This window comes from Daphnia carinata, chromosome 9 (genome assembly GCF_022539665.2).
Source record: "Daphnia carinata strain CSIRO-1 chromosome 9, CSIRO_AGI_Dcar_HiC_V3, whole genome shotgun sequence".
In the NCBI taxonomy this organism is placed as follows: Eukaryota; Metazoa; Arthropoda; class Branchiopoda; order Diplostraca; family Daphniidae; genus Daphnia; species Daphnia carinata.
In genome coordinates, this window is record NC_081339.1 from 5,699,646 (window position 1) to 5,721,657 (window position 22,012).

The window sequence follows — 22,012 nt, forward strand, 5'->3', positions numbered from 1 at the left end:
TATGATAATTAATTTATATAAAGAAAAACATGTCACCAGACAAATAAAACGATAATCAATCGTGTTTTAAGTAGCGTGTTCCTGTCCAGTAAAGCGTTTTTTTCTGAGTAAGGGATCTTCGTTTTCCACAAGGCCACAGCAAACTTCTGTTTCACTGTATTTCACTTTAACATTGTTAACCTTGAGTTTTCCCTCATTACTCTACTGTAAATTGTGAAAAACCTAATAACTTTGAACACTTGCACCTTCCCCCACTTATGTCAACACGAGGCACTGTACGGAAGCAGACGAAATCAAACAACGCTGCCAGATGGGTGATAATCAGCCCTGAATACCTGTGTAAAAGAAAAATTAAAAAATCGGGCTTAAAGTTTGATTGGAATGAGAAGCATCTAGTGGTTCAAAAACCAACCATTTGAAAAATTTTGTCATTTTAAATTGCCTTGGGATTAGGGAAGTGGGTGTGCTTGTACGTTTGTCCGGTTCCCTACATTTGTCTTTCAAAGGATATTTCAATAAAAAATTGATGGTATGTTGTTTTCAATTGAATTAATCCATTGTGCTGTATGTGTTGAGTTTCAGAGATTTCACACTGATTTCCCCCCTTCATGTAACAGTTTACCTTGTGATCACCTAAGCAAGTTGTAACCAGATGATTTTGGGCAAGCTATGTCTGCCATTGGTCATCATGGAACTGCCCAGTGAGAGGATTCACATTCTGTTTGCCACTATGTGCTAGGCATCTTACTTCCATTTCTATCAACATCATGATCCTGAACGCACAAGGATTGCTGACACTAGGTAGTTGTACTATAACACAACTAAGTATTTGAGAACAAAACTGTCTAAGTCTCACACTCTTCATTTGGTCATGTTGCAGTTTTCCACTATCTATCATCTGTTGAGTGCATTCATATATGCATTCTTGTATGTTTGATAACTTCCACGTTTTCATCATGAAACAGCCAAACCTTCCATAACCAAACCTCTACCAATCCATCACTTTTACAAAAGCAGTCTTCTCACTGTTAGCCAACAAAAAACATACATAGGCTTTGAGACCATCTCTACCTTTCAGGTATCTTAAGTTTCCTGTTGTTGAGTATTGTTGATTGTAACATAACATTTTGTGATAGGACTTCCTCATCCTGCTATTCTTGCGCCTTCGCCGCGTCGCTGTCACCATCGTCTTCGCCTCATCGCTGTTACCGTCGCCTTTTCGCTGTTATCGTCGCTTCATCGACTTTGCCTCGTCGCCTTCACACCGTCGCCTCATCGCCTTCGTCTCATCGCCATCGTCTCATCGCCATCGTCTCATCGCCATCGTCTCATCGCCATCGTCTCATCGCCATCGTCTCATCGCCATCGTCTCATCGCCATCGTCTCATCGCCATCGTCTCATCGCCATCGTCTCATCGCCATCGTCTCATCGCCATCGTCTCATCGCCTTCGCCTCATCGCCATCGCCTTCGCCTCATCGCCTTCGCCTCATCGCCTTCGCCTCATCGCCTTCGCCTCATCGCCTTCGCCCCATCGCCTTCGCCCCATCGCCGTTGCCGTCGCCTCATCGCCTTCGCCCCATCGCCGTTGCCGTCGCCTCATTGCCTTCGCCCCATCGCCGTCACCCCGGTATTGTTTTGTTTTGCATTGTAGTGTGTAAGTTAACCCATTGGCTGCCACCCCGTTTGCGTCCCATTTTTTTTGTAGATGTAGGGACTTGGGCGCTGTTCTCCTCATGGCCATGGGGGGAACAGTCGCCATGGCGCCTAATGGCTTTATGCCATTAGGCGCCCTTAGGCAATGCACCAGCAGGGACTTCTCCTTGTCGGCGCAGTGATAGATAATCCAGGGGTGTGCATTCCCGGAATGGACTCTATCACTGTGCCAGCCCGGGCTTGTCTTCGGACAAGTCCCATCTTGTTCGTGGATCCATCAGACACGAAGCGTAGTTACTGTAGTTAAGCAACCTACGGGTTTGCATGGCCTGGCAGCCAATGGGTTTACTTAGTTAAGTGTATGTTGTATGTATTTGTATGTGTAATTATGTAATGTAATTATGTGTTGTGTTTGTGTAAAAAAGTGGTGGAATTGATGGGTGGAGGAGGGACAATAAAAACAATTCCTTTATTATATTTCTTTTTTGTATTTCATTTTATTTGCCTTCTAGTTATTCAAAATCATAGTGTGCAAAACTTAGATTTTGCATTCCATTCTTTCTACCAACTGTTTCACTTGTAGTACAGTGTTAAGTGGGAAACTAAGATTAGCATGCACTTTCTTTGCCAAAAACACAAGTACTCTTATCGCAAAAAAACCAAGTCTTCACAATTCAAATTTCCCAAAAATTTTCCTTTTTTTTTTTGATCTGGAACACATTTTGGCCACCATGGAAGATGAACATTTTTTCAGCAAACAATTACTTCACATACTGCCATAGTGTATGAATGAAACCAAATGGATCTTGAGCTTTTCTTTCTTTCGTGCTGAGGAATTTTCATCAAATGCATTTCTTGTGGTGGATGTATTTTATTTACACTCCAATATAAAAGTAGTGGTAGTCGTTTCATTCACAGGGTGGTTTGCATGGCCAACACCGTAGAATAGCTATCAGGTACATCCAAGAGACCTAGAAATATAGCTACAAAACTATAATCGTTAATGATAAAATGTAACATCACTTTAACACAACTAGAAGTACTGTAACAACTAGATTTTGAAAAAGAATCACTGTTTTCTCTACAGAAAACTTCTGTTGGTAAATTCGAGTGTAGTTGACTAGCAAAATAAGAACAAAATGATAATAATAGCCAAAGCTAACCCATGCTTTTCCTTAAAAATGTTTCAAAGTTTGGTGAAAATGCTTTTTTAACAATCAAATTCTAGTCAAATAACCTTTAAAACTTTATATGTATATACTTCACAACGAAGAATCAATCGTTAAGCGTTTAACGGAAAACATAGGTTAAAAACATACCTCAAGACGCAGAATCGGTTGGTAACTTTCAATGAAAGAGACGTCCATTTTTTCCACCATCTTTCGTCTACGGCATGCGACAGTAAATGACGTGCCAACATCACTTTCAAAGAGTTGCTGCTTTTTCCCATAGATGTCAGTTACAATTTGACGGACAACGGCGCTCTTTCACGTATTGCTACTCTATGAATTCAAATTAACAAAGTGAGCATGAACATAATAATTACAGGGTATAAATAAACTGACTTCGTCAACAGTTGATGCATTTTGCAAACGATAAAAATGCTTCTTCTGTCATTCCAACGAATTTTGTGCAAGAAAAATCGTTGCAATTGCGAGAGAAAACGTCAGTACAGGAAGTTGTTACCCTTGCGCAAATTTAAATCATAAGTATATCGACGAATCCGTCATTGGTCTGAGCGACTAACAAACAGAATTTAGCGCTTCTCCTTTCCCATGACTGCTTTTTTTTTTACATAAAGAACCAAATCCCCAATTTTAACGCACCAAGACGATCAGAACAAACAAAATTACAATTTCTTTTTCTTCCGAGAAGCGACAAAGCTTTCATTGTTTCCCATCGTTACAAGATCAAAATTCAATGGAAGCTTAACACGCAGATTACGTTCCACGGGGTTGTGACGTACACAGCTAGTTACCATACCGCTCCCGCTGTGCATTTCCTGCATACATGCCATTACTGCACAGCACGTCCGTATTAGCAACTGTGCACGTAAACATGTATACAGGATACCACCTGACAAGTAATTCGAGGACTTTGCACTTGCAAAATGGGGGAGAAACGATGATTAGCTTTGCTCATGGAAATCGATTTCAAATGTAGCTCCCCAATTGCCTGTTACGAGAAAATTCAAGTTCCGATTACATGCGAATATGCCAATAGACAAAATCCAACTCCCCTTCTTCCGTCACACAAGCACGAGGCAAATCTCCCCTTCTATTCAATTTCTTTTTTTTTTTGCTCTAACAGCGTCCATCCAGGGCCCCCCACCGCCACCTCAAAAATTGTTCGCCATGACTTTACCGACGTTTGAGATTTAAAAGTGTTTTGGAACTGTGTGGAGCAACGATAATTCTTCATCAAACCAACTCAATTGAATAACGCTGGACATGGATGGACGATGACAAAACTTCCCGTCGTCAGCTAAAGATATTAGATTGTACGGATGGGTGAAAATCGATCAGTATCTAATCCATTTTCATCCATTCCATCAACAAAATGAAAAATGTGAATCGAAGTTGCACTAACTTGCCATCACCGTATGCATCTCCTACGCCTAGCAATAAAAAAAAATCCAACCCTAACGGCCTAACGTAAAACAATAAAAACGTTCCAAATGAAAACGTCTGCGATCAACAAAAGCCCATCTAGATCGATTTCGATAAAAAAAACTATTTTTTAAAAGCAATAATCACAAGGGCAAAGTGGCTAGATGGACATAATAGATTGCCCTGCAGCGGCGACGGTTGCCAGGCTCTTATTCGACAAAGAGGAAATCAAACGTCGTCAGTCGGCGACGTTGACGGGAAACTGCCTGCAGGGTTCGTTCAGGCGGACCCATCATTCGTTCAGATAGGACGATCATCACAGCCTGGGGCATACCTTTTGATTAGTCTCAATCGAATGCCAGCAACAACAATCGTCCATAACGAGCATTTTTTTTTTTTTCTTCTTCTCCCCGAAGCTGCCGGCTATGATGGATTCAAGTGGAAACTGCTAGAAAGAAAGCAAACGTTTTTATTAGCCGGAACAATTCAATCAACTTATGAACATAAAAAGACGTCCCACAGGTTATCCACTTACTATTTTATTTTCTTATTCCGCTGGCCATGGAGCATTCTTTTCGACTGTGGGGTCTTGTCTAGCGTATTTTGTACGGCCGTTTAACTGACATCATCTAAATGCTCATCACGGTATCACTGCCACGGGCTGCTCCTTCTCGTTTTTATTAGACAACCATAAACCTAAAAAAAGAGGAAGAAAAGCAGTTAAAAAAAGTGGCAAGCAGAGCTCAACGACATGATAATAAAGACAAATATGAAAGCAGCAGGCTGGCAAAACCAAACTGAATGAAGGATGGACTCTGCATCGTTAAAAAAAAAATTCATTAAAGAACGGACTAAGGTATTCGTCCAATCTCCATAACATGACAAGATTAATGCATATACAAAAGCAAAACACGAATTTCATTGAATGTTCCATCAAACAAATTCGTACCCCCAAAAGATGTCCGATTGTTTCTAAAGGGATTAACTTGCTCTTTGTTGGCCATCGCAAAAGTAGGTGAACTATTCTTTTTTGATCAGCTATTGTAACGCCAGTCATCAAAACTTGTTTTTGCCCTTTCAATAAGAAAATCGATAATGCGAGCGACCAGCGGATTTGTCGATCGAATTTGTTTGATCGGTTCCAGAAAAAAGAGTGGTGGCAAATTGGGTCAAAAAGTTGGAGAAATCAGCGTTCACGCGAGAATTTCTGCTTCCATCTTTTTTTTACAAGGATGGTGGAACGTGAGGGTCAACGCGTCGGGAGCGAAAAGAAAAATTGGCCTTTATAAAATTGATAGAAAGAAAAACGAAGGTGGCGGAGAAAGAAAACCAAAAAAGTCGGCAGTTGATGAGGACCTATTCAGCGGAAGGAGAATGTCTCCCCCCCCCCCTACCTCCCAAAAAAATATAATTTTAAAGTTTTTTTAAACTAAAATGAAACATTTCTTTGTGTTGCAAAAAGGAAAATAGAGTCAAATTTGAGCTGGTAAACAAACAAAACAAAATCCAAAAGGAAATAGTCTCTTATCAAACAAGATTTAAGGAGCGTACGGGAACTTGATTTTATAGTAAGACTACGAAAAAAAAAATAGGTCGTCCATTTCTACGTAAATTTAATGTAAAAGAAAATGAGTGTTTACATACAACTGCAATAGGCAAAAATGTCAAGTTTTTGATTGTTTGATATGAGGCTTTAAAATGTTCCGTGTGCCAGCCTTTCTTTCCCTCCGTTGTCTACATAACGGCTTACACATTCATCGTTTCTCGAGTCTGAGAAAGATTCAATGGATCCCCGCGGTACAAATATTAGGTAACAGTGTAGTACCATCCTCAAAGACAATGGCACTACAAAGAATATAAATAAAGAACTCATGGACCGAGGCTATTTCATGAAAAAACAAGTGCCATTCGGTCGTTTCTGATTAAGAAGCACAAGCTTTTTAAGATGCGCGCGCATCGCTGAATCAAACTATTTGCCCATCTTCGTGGCCGTGCGGGCCAATCTCTTCTTCTTTCCTATGTGCTAACTCTAAAAGAATGCGGCCCAACATCAAATCGCCAAAGATTCAGAGAGCGATGGATGCGAAATAGGTAGACAGTTGCCTTGGCAGCATCGACGCAAACAGTTACAAATTGTGCAATTCGGCCACAGGTGTACAATGTCAACTTGATCAATGATGGACCTGGCTATCATCATTTGTCCACTCGTGGCTTTCCTGCTCTACTACAACACGCTGCAGGCCGGATTTGTATACGATGACAAGTACGTAAAAAACGCTAAATTAACAAACAACATTCGGAACTTGTGCAATGCAAATGTTTTTAGGCGGGCCATTTTAGAAAACGCGGACGTTACCGTTGCTTCCGAGTCGTCCACGTTAAGCGACTTGATGCTACACGATTTCTGGGGCACTCCGCTAAACGCTTGCGGCTCTCACGGATCGTACCGCCCCTTGGTAACGCTATCCTTTCGCTGGACCGCACACCTGGTTGGAGTCAATCATGCCTATTGGTACCATTGGACAAACGTCTTGCTTCATTGCGTCATTACAGCTGCGGTGACAGCGATGGCCGGAAGAGCATCAACATTATTCCTACAAGAAAACAACCAAAATGAATTGCGACACGGCATGAACTATGTCACTGGTTTATTGTTCGCAGCTCACCCCATCCATTGCGAAGCTGTGGCTGGATTGGTCGGACGGGCAGATTTGCTATGCACTTTCTTCGTCTTAGCCGGCCTTGTCAATTACACTAGACGGACTAGCTTAACGATGACGTTAGTTTTGAATTGTGCCGCGTTCTTTAGCAAAGAGTACGGCATCATGTTGACGCCCATCTGCCTCCTTTACGACGCCGTACTTGCCATTCACGGCCATCCTCGACCGTCTAAACGAAACAATGGGATGTTGTTCAAACAGGCTATTCTTGTCCTGTGGTCTGTTGTTTTGGTCGCATACCGATTCTGGATATCCGACTTCCAGACACCGCAGTTCGCTAAGGCGGACAATCCAACAGCTGCATCGCCGTCATGGACAACTCGCACCCTCACATTTCTCTATTTACCTGTATCTACACATTTTCCCAATAAGATTTAAAAAATACAAATTGAAATTAATTTTGATTCACATTTACCTAGGCATTTCACTTTGGACTATTGGTGTATCCGCGTTGGCTCAGTTTCGATTGGTCCATGGACGCCATCCAGCCAATCACTTGCGTAAACGACATCCGCAATTTAGCCACGCTAATTTTCTACGCAATTCTCGTCACGGCCGTCCGTAAAACTGTCAAACAGCACAGCGAAAACAAAACACAGAAGATTTTAGCAGCTTTGGCAATCATCATTACGACAATTCCATTCCTCCCGGCCACCAACATGTTTGCATACGTTGGGTTTGTTGCCGCTGAACGGATTCTTTATTTACCTTCCGTCGGTTTCTGTCTCCTCGTCGGAATCGGAATGCAAAAATTGCTCGTCCAGCAGTCTAATCGAACAGTCATCTATGTTTCCGTCCTGATTGTGTTATTGGCTTGGGGGCGGCGAACGATGCAGAGGAATAACGACTGGATCGACGAGGAACACCTGTACCGATCCGGCATTGAAATCAATCCGCCTAAAGGTGAGACCAATTCAAACTTGTTTAATTTTATTTTCTTCTTTAGACGTATTCTCACAAATAAATCGATGAAAGGATAGCGACAAGAAAAATGTAATTAACAATAACTAATACCCAACCCTCTAGCGAATACGCGTCATTAAGAGCGTGAAATTGGATGGGCAATTAGAGTTGGCGTCGCTCACAAAACAGCCCCCACAAAACATACTAGATCCGACATAATCTCCTACTCACAGACAATTCTCTCCGCTCCCCGCATTCATTACCGTAAAAGAATTAAAAGCTAAAAGGGAAGAGTTAGACGGCCACACACACACGCACGAATGAATAGCTCCGCTTGATTCGAAACAGCGACATCTACATTAACGGGCACGCGATTCAGATTAAACGAATAGCATTGCAATCGGTTAGGCTTATTCAAAATGCCCTACGACGATGTTCTTTAAAGTGTTACACTTTGATTCGATAATATTTTATGCTCAATGCTAGCGTACGGTAATTTGGGCGTCGTTTTACAAGAATCTGGTCGATTGGCTGAAGCCGAATGGAATTTCAAACAAGCTCTATCCTACCGACCCAACATGGCAGACGTACACCACAATCTGTAAGAGTGTAAACATTTTGAAAAAGATTAATTATTTAAACTGCAGACGATTTTGGTTTATAGTGGGAATCTGTTCCAGCAACAGGGTAGGTACGAAGAATCTCTACAAGCGTACATTATGGCCATTCTTCATCGACCACAGTTAGCTGGTGAGATGCTGACAAAATGCGCGTCCAAAAATCGTTTTACAGTTGAATACAAGTTTAATATTTGTCTATTAGCGGCTTATTCCCAAAAGGCCAAAGTGCTCTACAAGTTAAAACGCTGGGCAGAAGCGGAAAGGACTTTATTGGCGTGCATCCAATTAAATGGACATTTGCAAAAAGACCCCAACGCTCACCAATCAGCAGAAGTATCTGCCACCATTCAGATGGCAGATCTTTTATCGCAAAACGTAAGGCCGTCTGACTGCATTTTTCTATTGAACGAAACACAAAATAAAATCCTCGACTGTGACCCAAAATAAAGGCATCTCGTGCAAAGGAAGCTGAAGATTGGTTATTACGAGCACGCACATTAGCGCCACGAAACCCACTCGTCTACTATCAATTGGGTATAATACCTGCGCAAATGGAATTGAACTGTAATTCAATTACTCACATGTAATTTGGTAGGTGAATTCCTATCTGCCCGGTTGAGACACGACGAAGCCGCAGACGCGTTTACGCAGGCCGTCCAAATGAAACCTGACAGCATTGCGTGGACTGTGGCTGCCGCTCACGCCCTACACGACGCCAGCCGGAACGATGAGGCCGAGGTTTACTTCCGCCGAGCCGTTGCTCTTGTGCCCACGGTTAGCTGAAAGATAAAGCAAAGGGAAACTGGTGTAATGTTTTTATTGAAAAAAAAATTTTCTTTTCATTTTATAAAGGATGTTTCTCATAGAACGAATTTAGGTGCCGTGCTACACGTTCAAGGTAAATTCCATGAAGCTGAACAAGTTTACCTGAAGGCTCTTCACCTGTCACCCAATCATCCATTGGCCACGGCTAATTTGCGACGCCTGCGCATTTCACGGAACAAATCCCACCAAAGCCGTAACAGTAATCAAAGTCTCACTTAAAAACTGCGCAAAATGTTGAGCGTAGATTTTCAAACGAATTTCCGAAAATATTCGAACCAAGGCTGTTGATCCCTGTTTTAAAAATAATTAATGCTATGATAATTAACAGGTAAAGATACTACAGGATTCGTCAGTGGACTATTTCAGATTACCTAATAAGTTTTTTTAACCACAACGGTGTGCTTTACACTCAGCAGGCTACGAGATGAATAAGCATGGATGAAAAATTGCAATGTACAGGAAACATTGCGGAACCTTGACTTCTCCACGGGCGAAGAGTCTGCGATTCACGGATGATCGACGAAACGTTAATCTTTTTATTCCCCACGCTAGGTCGGTAATCAACGTGCTGGTCAGATCTGGAGAATCCTGTTACTCCAAACAGGAAAACAATAACGAAGGGGTTATTCATTGGCCGTTAAAACGAGGCCTTTGTCGGTTTTGGTCGGCTTGGCAAAACAAAATCCCCCCCCCCCAGAAAAACAATAAACGTTTTTTAGATTGTTTTTCCCCCTTAGCATGGGAGATGTAATATTAGCACGACAGTTTGAAAACATAAATTCCCCTTAGTTTTGGTATTCAGGGTTTCTTTAACCAAAATTAAATTGATTATACCTTAAACATGACTTGGGTCATCTGGAAATTCCGTATTTTTTGCAAAAATCTTGATCTTTCCAAAGAAGGAATATGCCACTTCTGCACAGACAGTAATCATATCACATTACATGTGAAGTAATGACTGTTGGACAATTTTCAACATGTTAAAGTGTCAATCTAAAAGTATTGTAAGTCATTTTACCTGGTTTATGATTTGCAACTTTAACTTCTTTTATCACCCGACCACAAATTTCAGTCAACCCCTCCATATTCTTGCCACCACTGTTTTAACACAAGAATATGCACAGTCAATCAATGCTTCCTAGTTTTGCATCCATGAAAAATGATTTAGGGTATTTTGATGGTCTACTAAATCTGAAATGTGTGACAGATGTGTAACAGATATCACATTGCATTCCCACGTTCCCAAAAATAACGAAACGTGAAGATTATTTACAGGCACCTCTGCAATTAGCCGTTACAGATATTTACAATCTCTGCAGAAAACATTGCATGCAGTGTGCTACAAAATGAATGAGATAAACTTAAAAATAAATGCATTGTCATTACCTTTCCTCCTCTTTTGCTTTTCTTCCAACTACTTCTTTATCTATAATTTAAAAACTGTTCGAATACGAAATGTCTATTAATTTTGAGCTGTAGAGACACTGTAGTTCAGCATTCAACGTGTCTGAATGACGGCACGTAATGGCATTCGTATGACGTAAGTTTAATCACGAGGTTGCCAACTGATGTAGATTGTTTAGTTTCGCTGAAGAAATGGTGTATTTAAATTTTACGTTTTGCAAAAAAGGAATAGTTTATCACTAATAAACTTTATAAAAAAAGGAATTATGATGTTTAAAAGTATGAAGCAGCGGGATGCTTTTTAGGATCATCAAACTACTTTTCAAGATGGCTGAAGAATAAACGTAAATAATCACTATTGCCAAACGCGTAGATTTTGGCAAAACAATAACATGAAATAGAACTTGGATACTTATGTCGAATTTCTAGCAGGAAATCTTGCATTCGTCAGCCAATTCCCATTTTCATAAAGTTTTTGAAATAAAGAAAAATCTCCTGTTGCATGTCTGTTACATTTAGGCGTTTTCTTGAGGGTTAGTTGCACATCATAATACCTGATGTACAACATTCATTTAGCGGGTAAATCCGTTAAGGGAAGCGAAATATTAAAGATTACAAGGATGGCTGACGTCGTAAATCATCTGAGAACACCATCTCGAACATTACAGTTGGGTAATTCCCAATTTTCTGTTAAAAAATAAATTGATATTTTTCCTTTACTTTCTGCTTTTCGGGAGCGGGACCGTTGATAAAAGAGAAAGGGGACAGAAAAGTTGTGAAATAAACATACAGCATAAAATAATTCGACAAAAACATGGCGGCACAGGGTATTGCCCTAACGAACTTGCATGCAAACATGGGTGAAAAGAAATAAAAGATTCCGGATATGGGCATTTCGGTAAGAGATGCAAGCTCTTTTTATACTCAAGGAGGAATCTTTCTAACAAAATTTGTGATTTAGACACGCTTTGAAACATGACCGAAACGATAAAGATGAATTGTGTTATTGTAGTTCTTGTATAATGGCCAATAAACCACTAGACGACTGTTGTCGCAGTGCGTCGGCCCAAAATAAGACTTGATTGCAAAAGAGATGTTTTAACCTTGCGATTACATCATAAATTGTTTTAAAGAAAACGGTGCAAGCAAGGACTACAACAAGGTGCAGACACAAAGCATAATTAGTAGCGTCTCTTTCAAATCTCCTGTACCATCTTATGCAAACAATAGTTTCAACGGAAGCTGGTGCCAAAAGTACATTAGGCAACGGACAGTATATAAGAGCAAACACATCGACCAAACAAATACAGAACGTTCTGTCCTGTTTTGTCTAAGATAGTTCTGCAAAGATGCTGTCTTCTTTGCTGTTGTCTTGTACTTGTTTCTTTGCTTTCCTCTCCCTCTCATTCGGCAGAGGTGAAGCACAGCCTCACCAATTAGAATATGCGTCTTACCATCCACATTTGTTTACCCACCGTGAACTACCCGCTAGCAGATGGTATTCTCAATTTCGCAATGTCCCTTCAACGATCCGACGGCCAACCAGATATCGTCAAAGAGGTAATCATTTTTGTGCCTATGACAAATATAACAAACCATCGAAATGCTCAAATTTTGGTTTTTTTGTTTACCGAATTGGTTGCGATCGTAGTGAAGCCATTCTACGCCGACGGTCCCGGTGTTGATTATCTCATCTATTATGAACCGTCACCATATGCTGATGTATTTCGTTCTACCGAACTGCAGCCGATTGATGAGCAGCTATTTGGACAAGAACAGCAATCGTACAACCCATTGGCAGTGAGGGACAGCATCTACAACGAACAGCCCATTTTCAAAGGTGACTTGCCGCTCGTGAGAGGACACTTTGGTAATCATTAAGCATTTTCTGAAATCCATTAAGTTTTAACATAGAAAAGAAAAAGATTGCCTAGTCTTTGATTCGAAACAAAAATGTGATTACCTTTTTCACGTACATTAGGGCCGTATGCAGATCAAAGGGAAGATGTAATCGAATCCCGGCAAAATCTCAGGCATGATCCTCGGTTAATTTTATCCAGGCTGCTCGGATTCCGTTGGAATGTTTTGCAACAATTGCTGAGAGGGCCAACTGGTATGATTATTCATTGACGCCTATTTTTCTAGTATGAAGTTGTTCCGACCTGCACGACGTACAGGACAAGATTTCTGTTCGATTTGATAGGCCCAGCAGGAGCTCAGGGTCCAATCGGCCCTGCAGGAAAAGATGGTGCAGCAGGTGCTAAAGGATCGGATGGCGCACAGGGTCCACCCGGTGAGCCTGGGGCTGCTGGTGAACCTGGGGCTGCTGGTGAACCTGGTGCTGATGGTGCCGATGGTCCCCCTGGTGCTGATGGTGCTGCTGGTGAACCTGGAGCTGCTGGTCCTCCTGGTGAACCTGGTGTTGCTGGTCCTCCTGGTGTTGCTGGAGCTACTGGTCCTTCTGGTGCTGATGGTGCTCCTGGTGCCGATGGTGCTCCTGGTGCTGCTGGTGAACCTGGAGCTGCTGGTGCTGCTGGTGCTGCTGGTGAATCTGGTCCTCCTGGTGAACCTGGTGTTGCTGGAGCTACTGGTCCATCCGGTGCAGATGGTCCTCCCGGTCCTCCTGGTCCTCCCGGTGCAGATGGTCCTCCCGGTCCTCCCGGCACTGCCGGTCGTGCCGGTCCAACTGTTCCCTAATTAAATTGTTATCTATTAACGTATTTTAAAAAATTCACAATAAGTAAAAGCGGTTACGGTTTATACTGGGTGTAGTTTTGATGCCAATCAAACGCTATGGGACTAAAAATACAAGACAAAATGGAACAAAATGTTTGAGTATACAGACTGGATACCGGAACTGGTACATAACTGTGCAAGCTCGTAGAGCGTAGAGATGAGTTTTCAACAACAGGTGGCTGCAACCTTAGTGAATACTTGACATCGGCAAATGAACGTTTACGTTCCAGTACGTTCGGCGATACGTCAGAAAGACGGTTAACCAACACAAGGCGGTTTTTAAGTTAAGTAAGGCGAGAAAAAAAAAATATGTAACTGCACATTCCCTATATGATGCCATAGATTGCATGTTATCATTTATGTAGCTAATACTTTACCAGCCGAAACGATTTCCACTGGTGCGTTCACCACTGTACAGGTATGGCGACATGCTTGGCGAAAATGAGATGCCGGTCTCAGTTGTAACCGCCGCTCTTGTTTTCTTGTAGAAAAAAGAAAAGGAAACAAAATGTGATAAAAAGAAAAAAAACACCAGACCAACCGCAACAGTGCACATATTACCTAAACATATAGGATTGCTCCGTAGCGCGTTACGTTGTCTGTTTGAAGCAGATGGTCGGATAGCACAAGTTCATCGAGGACGGACGATGATTCGCTTTGTCTGCCGTCGCTCCGCGTCAATGACGACGGTCTTGCACTAGCTCGTTAGACGCGCCATCTACCCACTTGGACGTGGCCCACCGTCGATTGAATTATGATAGCTTCGCTTGCGTTCCAAGCAAATTGCTCGCGATTGTAGTGGTGCTTTATCCCATGATGATATTTTTTCTCACCCCCGCAGGGAGAGATACACCAATTGCGCTCGCCGCAGAGTTGACCAAGTCCAAAAACATACATCTGCAATCGCACTGCTATTATTATTATTAGTTTTAAACACTGCCGTTTTACTGAAGGTGTGGGAAGTTCTCATAATGCCACTGCTAAAGTTACAAAAAAAAAAATCGTAATTGTGATAAATGAGGGCAAGATCTTTGTCAAAATATAGGACCGTTGATATTGACAACCAAAGATATACAATCGATTCAATTCCAAAAAAGGTTCGACCAAAACCGTTTCTCATTCATATTTGAGCGCAAGAAAACTTGGTACGAAATCCCATCGTCGCTGTTAATCAGGTTGCTTCTATATTCACTTTGAAAAGCCATCTAAAATTTGCCATCCCAAACAGTTTAGTGCGGCGCTTTCTGTCCCAAACCAAAAATAACATGGAATTCTAGACGGATGCTGCCTGTAGAGCTATCCACCATAGAATACAACAGGTGTGCTATACATCATCTGTTACAGCGAAACATCAAGTAGTCTAGACTTAACCAATAACGCGGCCCGTCGGCGGAACAAAGTTTGACACAATACAAGTCTCAGCTTGTGTTACCTTTGCGAGAAAAGGCGGTGCTTTAGCGTCAGGGCAGCATGACTTTTCCCCTGCACCTGATTTTCGTTCGAAATCTCCTATCAGAAATGCCAATCGGCCACCCTCCCCGCAAAACACATTGACCAAGACCACCATATATATATAAGCAAGTCCGCTGCAGTTTTTCTTTTAAACAATCCCATTTACCTCTCAAAATCGAGCAGTTCATTTACAGCACTGGCTTGCCATTGAGGTAGGGAGGAATACACGCAGCTACAATGTTGCTATCTTTTCTCATTTATTGCAGTTGCTTTCTGGCCTTCTTGCCTCGTATCGGTGGAGGCAGTAACAGCAATCATCAACAAGTACACGAGTCTCTTGATATACTGAAATCGCATTGTCCTCACTTGTTGTCGCACGTTGCTGAACTGTCCCATTCTAATTTGGATTCCCTTTTACGATACGTGTCTGCCGATGATGAGCCAACCACCAATCAGCCACGTAAGTTCACGATCAATTTTGCTTGATTAACGACTCCCCCCATGTTTGAAGAAGGGTACTTAACGCGAGAATTCGAACGCTTATGTAACTTTTCGTTGTTCTACAGACCCCATCTCTCCTGTCCCCAATGCTGTTGATTTTCCAGCAACTGAGAAATCAGATGCAACGCCCTCCCCGGCTGGATCGTCCCGTCCGAAAAAATACATTGACGTACTACAACAGGTGCTGAACAAGAGACCCCGCGTAGAAGGTCGGCCATTAATTAACAAAGCAAAAGATGGATCTCGCCATGTACGATCGCTACCGATAGGACCACCAGGTACGCACCCTCTCACAATCTCTCTTTTGCTTAAATTACCAAATGGGCAATGTGTAGACGTCGAGAAAATTTGCAACGTCAATTCGACAATTCTTGCCTCAAAGTGTAACGGCTTTTCTTTTTTTACTTTCATTTGAAAACGTAAACAACAACGCTTTTAGGCCCATTTGACGAAATGCTCCGAGAAAACGATGAACACAACGAAATCTCTCAGTCGGAACCAAAGATTTTCGGACTAAAATGGTATCTACTTGGGCTAAAACTCAACTTGCTATCTGCTCTTTGTAAATGTCCCCCTGGTAATATTGGATCTTACCTTTATTGGAGGTGTAGCACGTGATTCCCATTCGTTACTATAGGTCCTCCCGGAGAAACTGGTGCTACTGGACCTACAGGACCAACTGGTGCCACAGGTGCCACTGGAGCAACTGGTCCTACTGGTCCTACTGGACCCACAGGACCCACAGGGCCCACAGGGCCAGTCGGTCCTAATGGCCCGCCAGGCCCAACAGGTGCTACTGGCCCGACTGGTGACACTGGTGCTGTAGGACCACCTGGTCCCCCCGGCCCAACAGGCGCACCTGGACCCACTGGGGATCCAGGCCCTGAAGGTCCAAGAGGTCCTCCTGGTCCTTCTGGCGGCAATAATATGCCTTGAAGGAAATAGTCATTTCGTTGCAGGGGCGGAACGACTCTAGTATTTCTTTTTCTGAAGCTGATCAGGTACCAGTTAGGAATACAAGTTTCACCCTTTGGGCAGCAAGTCCTACAAACAGTTGAATGGCAATAAGTATTGTGTTAATTATTTGTTCGAATTCATTAATCTCTATGCTAAAAACGTTTAAATCATTTGAAAGTCTAATTTAATAAAAAAAAGGTTTGGCTGTTTTACACTCTCTCCCACCAACTTTTGTTCTCTTTTGTTGCTTTTGTGTTAATCTGGGATTTTTAGATTTGTTCACGTTCCATTATGTTACTTGTTCAAATGATAAATATAATTTCAGTTCAGTATGTTACTCATTCAGTCCCGAAAAAGTCCTGTCTTTTTGTGATTAATGCAACTTTTAAAGAATATAATGCTTATACTACTACAGCTTACTTTTTTTTTGGCTCAGGAAATGATTCCTTCATTCCTTTGAGACTTTAAAGTCTCCAAAGGAAAAATTTCAATCAAACAGAATTCTGTTTGATTTGGAAGCATAATTTTCTTCTGCAATTGACAGCCAGTGGGGTTTCAGAATCATTGGTTGGAACAGATACACTGCAACAAATGAAAAATCTAATGCACTTACCATGAAAATAGATTCAAATTCTAAAATTCACCAAGAACCCTTGTAACACTGTATCCACACACAAAGAATTTACCTCCATAGATCAACAACCTCTCCCCTCCACATAGTGCTGTGACAGAGTTTGAACCTGTGTTAAGGGTCAAGAAAGGTTAAAGTGCATTTTCTTACAATGGTTGAATCCAATCACCTGAACAACAGCGAGGTTTCCTTATTTCATTCTACGAGGCTTTGAGGTGAAACATGATGAAAAATGGCTAATGGTTCGACAGACTAAGCCAATAAAAACAAATGGCGGCGAAGAATTTCCCTAGCGGCTAAGCCTGAATACTAATCGAATTCCATTCTACAAGAATATTCAGTCTGTCGGCTGAATGGCTCCATCACTCCGTCCTTAAATTGAAAATATTTTTGAGTGCATCTTCTAAACAACAGCTGCTGTAAATATGGTATTACAATACACCAACATATGTTTGAATTGATATCCTGCAAATGGAATCGGTATTTGCCTCAGAGTTGTAGTATTTCTGATGTTATGTTAAGCATGTAGGCTGTGCTAAAAATAACACAAGTAGCCTATAAAAAAAAAAATTCAGAATACCTTTTCCCCCCTTTTGCTACCATAACGTATGTAGTGCATTGGGTACAGTCCCATAGTCTATTATCTCTGTATGGTGCACGTTATATACCACAACAGCAGCATGACGTTTCCTGGGATTCTCCGTTATGCCTTTCTCTTCAAGCCTCCTATCAGAAAATTACGAGCAATATTACATTATGACAAGACACATTGCAGAGAACTATAGAAGTACATAGCTACGCCTCTCTAGAAAACAGGCTGACGAAGAAGTGCACATATAAGATGGAGCGGTGTTTTTGACTGGGCTTATTTTAGCAAACGGCAAGTAACAAACAACATATATTGTGTTGTTCGCCAATAAGCCTATAAGAGTTGAAACTATGTTGTTTCTCGCACTCGTTTTATTTAGTTGTCGTATCGTTTTGTTGCCAGTCATCAGCATTGCAAGTGACACCAGAAACCAGCAAGATATGACTGATACATTTGTGTGGAATTGTCCCCATCTTTTATCCTACGCTGCTGAGCTATCAAACTTTCATTTGGATTTTTTACTACGACATGCAGCTTCAATTAATCAGCAAACCGTCAGCCGACAAAGTAAAACCTCCATAGTGTTCAAGCTTTTTCATAAATGCCTTTTGAAGTTGCTCTTTGATGCTCATGTCCAGCTTTTGTAAACACGCCTAGGAACGCAGACATAAGTATAAAGTTAGAGATTATCACGTTATATAAGCATATGGCACCATGTGTAACTCAAGGGACGACGTATATATCCTACGATGAATTAACTTGTTGAAACTTTTAAACACAATGTTACTGACATTTAAATCCATTTACAAAGGTGACTATTTTTCAGAAGATTTTGTGACTGCTGATTATTCAAATGACATGCCAAATGAATATCCATGGCAATTCGCAACCGATTCATCTCCAACGAACTTAGACGAACTGTTCAATCGACTATTAGACAAAAAATGCGGCCTGCAGAAGAAAGAAGAAACCAGAAAATCATTTCACTCACGACGTCTGCGATCACTGCCCAAAGGACCTCCCAGTAATTAAATTCAACTACAATATTTCATTTTGTTTGGATTCTGTTTCTCTGGGGTGGAAATAATGCATTTCTAGTTCCTGTGTATCGGACTGCTAGTTAACGTTTTGAGCTTGTACTAGTAATATGGAAATATTTGCGAGTAAGGGTACGGGTATTATGGGCTTACTACTGCATAGTATAAATTCTGTTAAGTCCAATTGCTTTAAACCGTACCAAACATGCATTCAGGTCCAATTGACCGAAGGTTTGAAGAAAAAGACGGGGACAACGAGATTTATCCTGTATCAGACTCCAAGTTCCTGAAAATAAAATGGCATTTGCTCGGTTTGAAACTGAATCTTCTATCTCACCTTTGTAAATGTCCACCTGGTAACTTCGTTTTGATTCTCTGTAATAATTTCACCGAAATATCGTATTCGGAACATTTTGTTTTCGCTTTGCAAGGTCCTCCCGGCGAACCTGGACCAATTGGCCCACCTGGTAGTGATGGTGTCGATGGTAGAAATGGTGTAGATGGAGTAGACGGTGTAGATGGGGTCGATGGTGAAGATGGAATGGATGGTACAGATGGCATAGATGGTATAGATGGAATACCTGGAACGCCCGGAATACCTGGAAATGATGGTGATCCAGGCCTACAAGGTCCAATAGGTCTGCCAGGTGCTGACGGGCAGGATGGTAACGACGGTAAGCCCGGTAATCCTGGCAATCCTGGCAATCCTGGTCAGCCTGGTGAACCGTGTAAACCTTGTTAGAGGACACCTTAGGTGCAACCCTGATAACAAACATCAGGAAGGTTCCAACATTTGCTTATGTTTTACAGTTAGTTACAAACATTCTTTACTTGCTGGGAAGGTGATCCAGATATGTTCTCTGAAGGTGATGCCAGTGTCTCAAATGTTATGCTCCTCCAGCTCTAGCCAATATCCAATGCAAAAAGTTTTTCCCTTCGCTTAGCATTTATACTGGCATTTTATATGACTGATTTGCAACAGATTGGCATCATTAGTTAACTACGAGCTTCTAATTGCGTTATTTTATGTCTTTTGTCTCGTATTTTAGTCTTACTGTTTACTCTTCAGAGATTGTGAATTGCCATTTGGTCGCTCTTGTTGTCATTACTAAAAACACGAATACAGTTATCAAGCCAATTCAGAACCGTATAGTAGTCTTCATTACTTGAATGAATGTTGCCTAACTGGAAATGATGTTTTGTTTGCTTTCGAGATCACCAATAAAATTGGCCTGGAAACATTTTAAAATTCTGTATAAAAAACTGCCACGCAAACACTTTCTTCTATGTTTGGGAACTTTTGTATGTAAATCCTCGCGTTTTAAGCGTGCAAAACGGAAAATGAACCGCAGGTATGTAAGCTACAGAAACGTAAAAAAGTGCTCGTGTGAAAGCACCTTATAAAAGGGGCCATGCAAATCTCCTAAAGTAATCGTCCAACAAACCCACACCCAGAAAACCCCACCGCAATTTTGGTAACCGGGAATCCATCACTGGCTCCAAAATAGATCTGGAAAATAATGAATTTTGATAATTTATTTCTATAAGAAGGAGATGAAACATACACAAAGAGTATTAATGAAAACTGGAAAGACCCTATTGGTGTTTTGTTTTAAGTGATTGACCAAGTTGGTGAAAGAATGAGGCTCTGGTGGTTTTTCTATCTGTTTTTCTTCTGTGATTGCTGGGGAGAAATGCAGCAATACATAAACGAACATATTTGATTTCATGTGAAAATATGTTACTCAAGTTGTCTTTACCTGTTTCTTTTGAAGGTAAGCATTCCTGTAGTATTGGCCAAAGAGGAAGAGAAATGAAGACATGTAGACCACTAATGCATATTGCATCCAAAGAGGAAAGTCACAGCCATAGACCAAGGCTCTTAAACCGAGAACCAAAGCTGAGACAAACTGTGCCTATGAAGAGTAAAAAAAATCAAATCCTTTTGTTCTATTCAGCAGTAAAAAATGGATATGACAAACCATCTGAAGAATAGTAAGGTACTTTTTCCAACAGAGGTACTTTTGGACTTTTGGACCACACGCAGCCAGTGCATAGTACAAGTACATGGCAACATGTATGAAGCTGTTGACCATTGCAGCAAAAAACGCTGCAGTCATTTAATTGCAAGAAAAGGATAATATGAATTGGAAATCAAGTCTTTTCTCTATATGAAGCCTCTCATTACCTGAGCCACCAGGAACCCATTTGACACCTATCCACCAGAGCACAAACATGGTCGAATGATGATAGACGTGTAAGAAGGTAAGTTGCTGCCACTTTTTACGTAAAACTAAGAAGATCGTGTCCATCATTTCAACCAGTCGTGAAAAGTAGTACCACCATAACGCCGAAGCAATCTGTGCCAATTTCAAAGTTCAACAATATAAAAAATGAAATTAGGGATCGAAACATTACTCGCATTGATTTCATCGCTCAGGATTTTCAATTAAAATTCAAATGTTTTTTTCCAAACCATTTCGTCTGCTATCTTGGATACGGCTTTGTCGACAGTGCAAATAGATGGCGTTCGCAAGATGTCGTCTGCTTTGCACAAGCTTTCAATAGTGCTGGCATTTTTTTTCTTTTTGCTTTTCCTAACAATTTAACTAAAATATCTCACCCGTATTTCGTCGGGATCATCGGAGTAATTCACTGGCTGACATAACCAATTGTATTGCTTCCTGTGCTGCGTTGTGGCCAACTGTCATCAACCAAAATTAAATCACTGCATTGGTAGAAAATTGGCAATGATTGCAACAGCTGTAACATACCTCTAGTCCGATGTAGAGATTGAGAAGGGCCATGGCCAAATTGTAGGGTATCAATATACCCCTTAAAGAAAATGGTTTCCTTTTAGCCATAAATTTTCGACCGTAATAAACGGACGTGAGGTAGGCCATGGCGATTAACAGCGTCGGCAATGGTGACGCCATTAGCGGCCATTTGGCTACGCGTGGATCTGCCGGTTGGAAAAACATTGTAAAGCTATTGCAACAGACCATTCTTAAAGGACACTAGTAATTCATTCGAACTAAACATACCTGCTCGGCTCATGCACCATCCGTAAAATTGGACAAGCCGTTGATAAACACTGACAAAATGAAATGAAAATTCCGAATAGACTCGACTGATGGATGTTTCCATCTTCCTTCTTCTGTTTTCTTCTTGTGGTAAATAAAACCCACCACAGCTCCACACGTTATTCTCACGCTAAAACGTTATTATGCAATCCAACGGCGAAATAACCTGGAGTTATTCCGTCACCACGGAATAAGACGCGTGCCGGCCGGGAAAATGTCGGTTGCTCGTACACCAAACGGCGAGTCGTTGAGTTTATTTTTTCGATCAATAAAGAGTCCGTAGTGCTGGT

At 41.4% G+C, this 22,012-nt stretch overlaps 5 protein-coding genes and 1 long non-coding RNA gene across 7 annotated transcripts; 4 read left to right on the plus strand and 2 right to left on the minus strand.

Moving 5' to 3' along the window:
* Positions 1-4,356: 4,356 nt before the first annotated feature.
* Positions 4,357-7,338, minus strand: LOC130688458 (uncharacterized). Its single transcript, XR_009000448.2, has 5 exons — positions 7,225-7,338; positions 6,931-7,153; positions 6,621-6,858; positions 4,800-4,960; positions 4,357-4,712 (listed from the first exon to the last, which is right to left on the minus strand). It is a non-coding gene; the product is annotated as an uncharacterized LOC130688458 (long non-coding RNA).
* On the plus strand, positions 6,358-9,975 carry LOC130688436 (protein O-mannosyl-transferase TMTC2-like). The gene is made up of 9 exons (XM_057511420.2): positions 6,358-6,527; positions 6,591-7,332; positions 7,404-7,887; positions 8,374-8,488; positions 8,552-8,637; positions 8,710-8,882; positions 8,957-9,041; positions 9,103-9,281; positions 9,360-9,975. The coding sequence occupies exons 1-9, from the start codon at positions 6,439-6,441 to the stop codon at positions 9,549-9,551; spliced, it is 2,145 nt and encodes a 714-aa protein (XP_057367403.1). The 5' UTR covers positions 6,358-6,438; the 3' UTR covers positions 9,552-9,975.
* A 2,085-nt stretch (positions 9,976-12,060) lies between these two features.
* LOC130688427 (collagen alpha-1(XVII) chain-like) lies at positions 12,061-13,433 on the plus strand. The gene is made up of 4 exons (XM_059496983.1): positions 12,061-12,296; positions 12,388-12,606; positions 12,718-12,849; positions 12,940-13,433. Exons 1-4 carry the CDS (start codon positions 12,086-12,088, stop codon positions 13,431-13,433), a joined length of 1,056 nt encoding a protein of 351 aa, XP_059352966.1. The 5' UTR covers positions 12,061-12,085.
* Positions 13,434-15,115: 1,682 nt separating this feature from the next.
* LOC130688426 (collagen alpha-1(I) chain-like) lies at positions 15,116-16,361 on the plus strand. Its single transcript, XM_057511407.2, has 4 exons — positions 15,116-15,384; positions 15,491-15,703; positions 15,865-16,002; positions 16,063-16,361. Exons 1-4 carry the CDS (start codon positions 15,162-15,164, stop codon positions 16,359-16,361), a joined length of 873 nt encoding a protein of 290 aa, XP_057367390.2. The 5' UTR covers positions 15,116-15,161.
* Positions 16,362-18,749: 2,388 nt separating this feature from the next.
* Positions 18,750-19,381, plus strand: LOC132088321 (cuticle collagen 3A3-like). The gene is made up of 3 exons (XM_059496984.1): positions 18,750-18,777; positions 18,855-18,995; positions 19,071-19,381. The coding sequence occupies exons 1-3, from the start codon at positions 18,750-18,752 to the stop codon at positions 19,379-19,381; spliced, it is 480 nt and encodes a 159-aa protein (XP_059352967.1).
* Positions 19,382-20,160: 779 nt separating this feature from the next.
* Positions 20,161-21,984, minus strand: LOC130688450 (elongation of very long chain fatty acids protein 4-like). 2 transcript variants are annotated; one of them, XM_057511442.2, is made up of 7 exons: positions 21,684-21,984; positions 21,414-21,601; positions 21,263-21,343; positions 20,828-20,999; positions 20,622-20,749; positions 20,400-20,555; positions 20,161-20,314 (listed from the first exon to the last, which is right to left on the minus strand). In XM_057511442.2, the coding sequence occupies exons 1-7, from the start codon at positions 21,784-21,786 to the stop codon at positions 20,300-20,302; spliced, it is 843 nt and encodes a 280-aa protein (XP_057367425.1). In that variant the 5' UTR covers positions 21,787-21,984; the 3' UTR covers positions 20,161-20,299. The 2 variants fall into 2 exon arrangements, with proteins under 2 accessions (XP_057367425.1, XP_057367424.1); XM_057511441.2 differs by having other exon boundaries at positions 20,161-20,323; positions 21,684-21,981.
* Between the last annotated feature and the right edge of the window lie 28 nt (positions 21,985-22,012).

What these genes read in the sequence shown, in the direction of transcription:
- LOC130688436 (XM_057511420.2), top strand. Translation starts at nt 6,439, where the DNA reads ATGATGGACCTGGCTATCATCATTTGTCCACTCGTGGCTTTCCTGCTC. An exon ending in TCACATTTCTCTATTTACCT is followed by an intron (nt 7,333 to 7,403) that starts GTATCTACACAT and finishes ACATTTACCTAG; the next exon opens with GCATTTCACTTTGGACTATT. An exon ending in CCGTTGCTCTTGTGCCCACG is followed by an intron (nt 9,282 to 9,359) that starts GTTAGCTGAAAG and finishes CATTTTATAAAG; the next exon opens with GATGTTTCTCATAGAACGAA.
- LOC130688427 (XM_059496983.1), top strand. Translation starts at nt 12,086, where the DNA reads ATGCTGTCTTCTTTGCTGTTGTCTTGTACTTGTTTCTTTGCTTTCCTC. An exon ending in AACCAGATATCGTCAAAGAG is followed by an intron (nt 12,297 to 12,387) that starts GTAATCATTTTT and finishes TTGCGATCGTAG; the next exon opens with TGAAGCCATTCTACGCCGAC. An exon ending in ATTGCTGAGAGGGCCAACTG is followed by an intron (nt 12,850 to 12,939) that starts GTATGATTATTC and finishes TCGATTTGATAG; the next exon opens with GCCCAGCAGGAGCTCAGGGT.
- LOC130688426 (XM_057511407.2), top strand. Translation starts at nt 15,162, where the DNA reads ATGTTGCTATCTTTTCTCATTTATTGCAGTTGCTTTCTGGCCTTCTTG. An exon ending in GCTACCGATAGGACCACCAG is followed by an intron (nt 15,704 to 15,864) that starts GTACGCACCCTC and finishes CAACGCTTTTAG; the next exon opens with GCCCATTTGACGAAATGCTC. An exon ending in TCTTTGTAAATGTCCCCCTG is followed by an intron (nt 16,003 to 16,062) that starts GTAATATTGGAT and finishes TCGTTACTATAG; the next exon opens with GTCCTCCCGGAGAAACTGGT.
- LOC132088321 (XM_059496984.1), top strand. Translation starts at nt 18,750, where the DNA reads ATGGAAATATTTGCGAGTAAGGGTACGG. An exon ending in ATTTGCGAGTAAGGGTACGG is followed by an intron (nt 18,778 to 18,854) that starts GTATTATGGGCT and finishes ACATGCATTCAG; the next exon opens with GTCCAATTGACCGAAGGTTT. An exon ending in CCTTTGTAAATGTCCACCTG is followed by an intron (nt 18,996 to 19,070) that starts GTAACTTCGTTT and finishes TCGCTTTGCAAG; the next exon opens with GTCCTCCCGGCGAACCTGGA.
- LOC130688450 (XM_057511441.2), bottom strand. Translation starts at nt 21,786, where the DNA reads ATGGAAACATCCATCAGTCGAGTCTATTCGGAATTTTCATTTCATTTT. An exon ending in ATGATCCCGACGAAATACGG is followed by an intron (nt 21,000 to 21,262) that starts GTGAGATATTTT and finishes AAATTGGCACAG; the next exon opens with ATTGCTTCGGCGTTATGGTG. An exon ending in ATGGGTTCCTGGTGGCTCAG is followed by an intron (nt 20,750 to 20,827) that starts GTAATGAGAGGC and finishes AAATGACTGCAG; the next exon opens with CGTTTTTTGCTGCAATGGTC.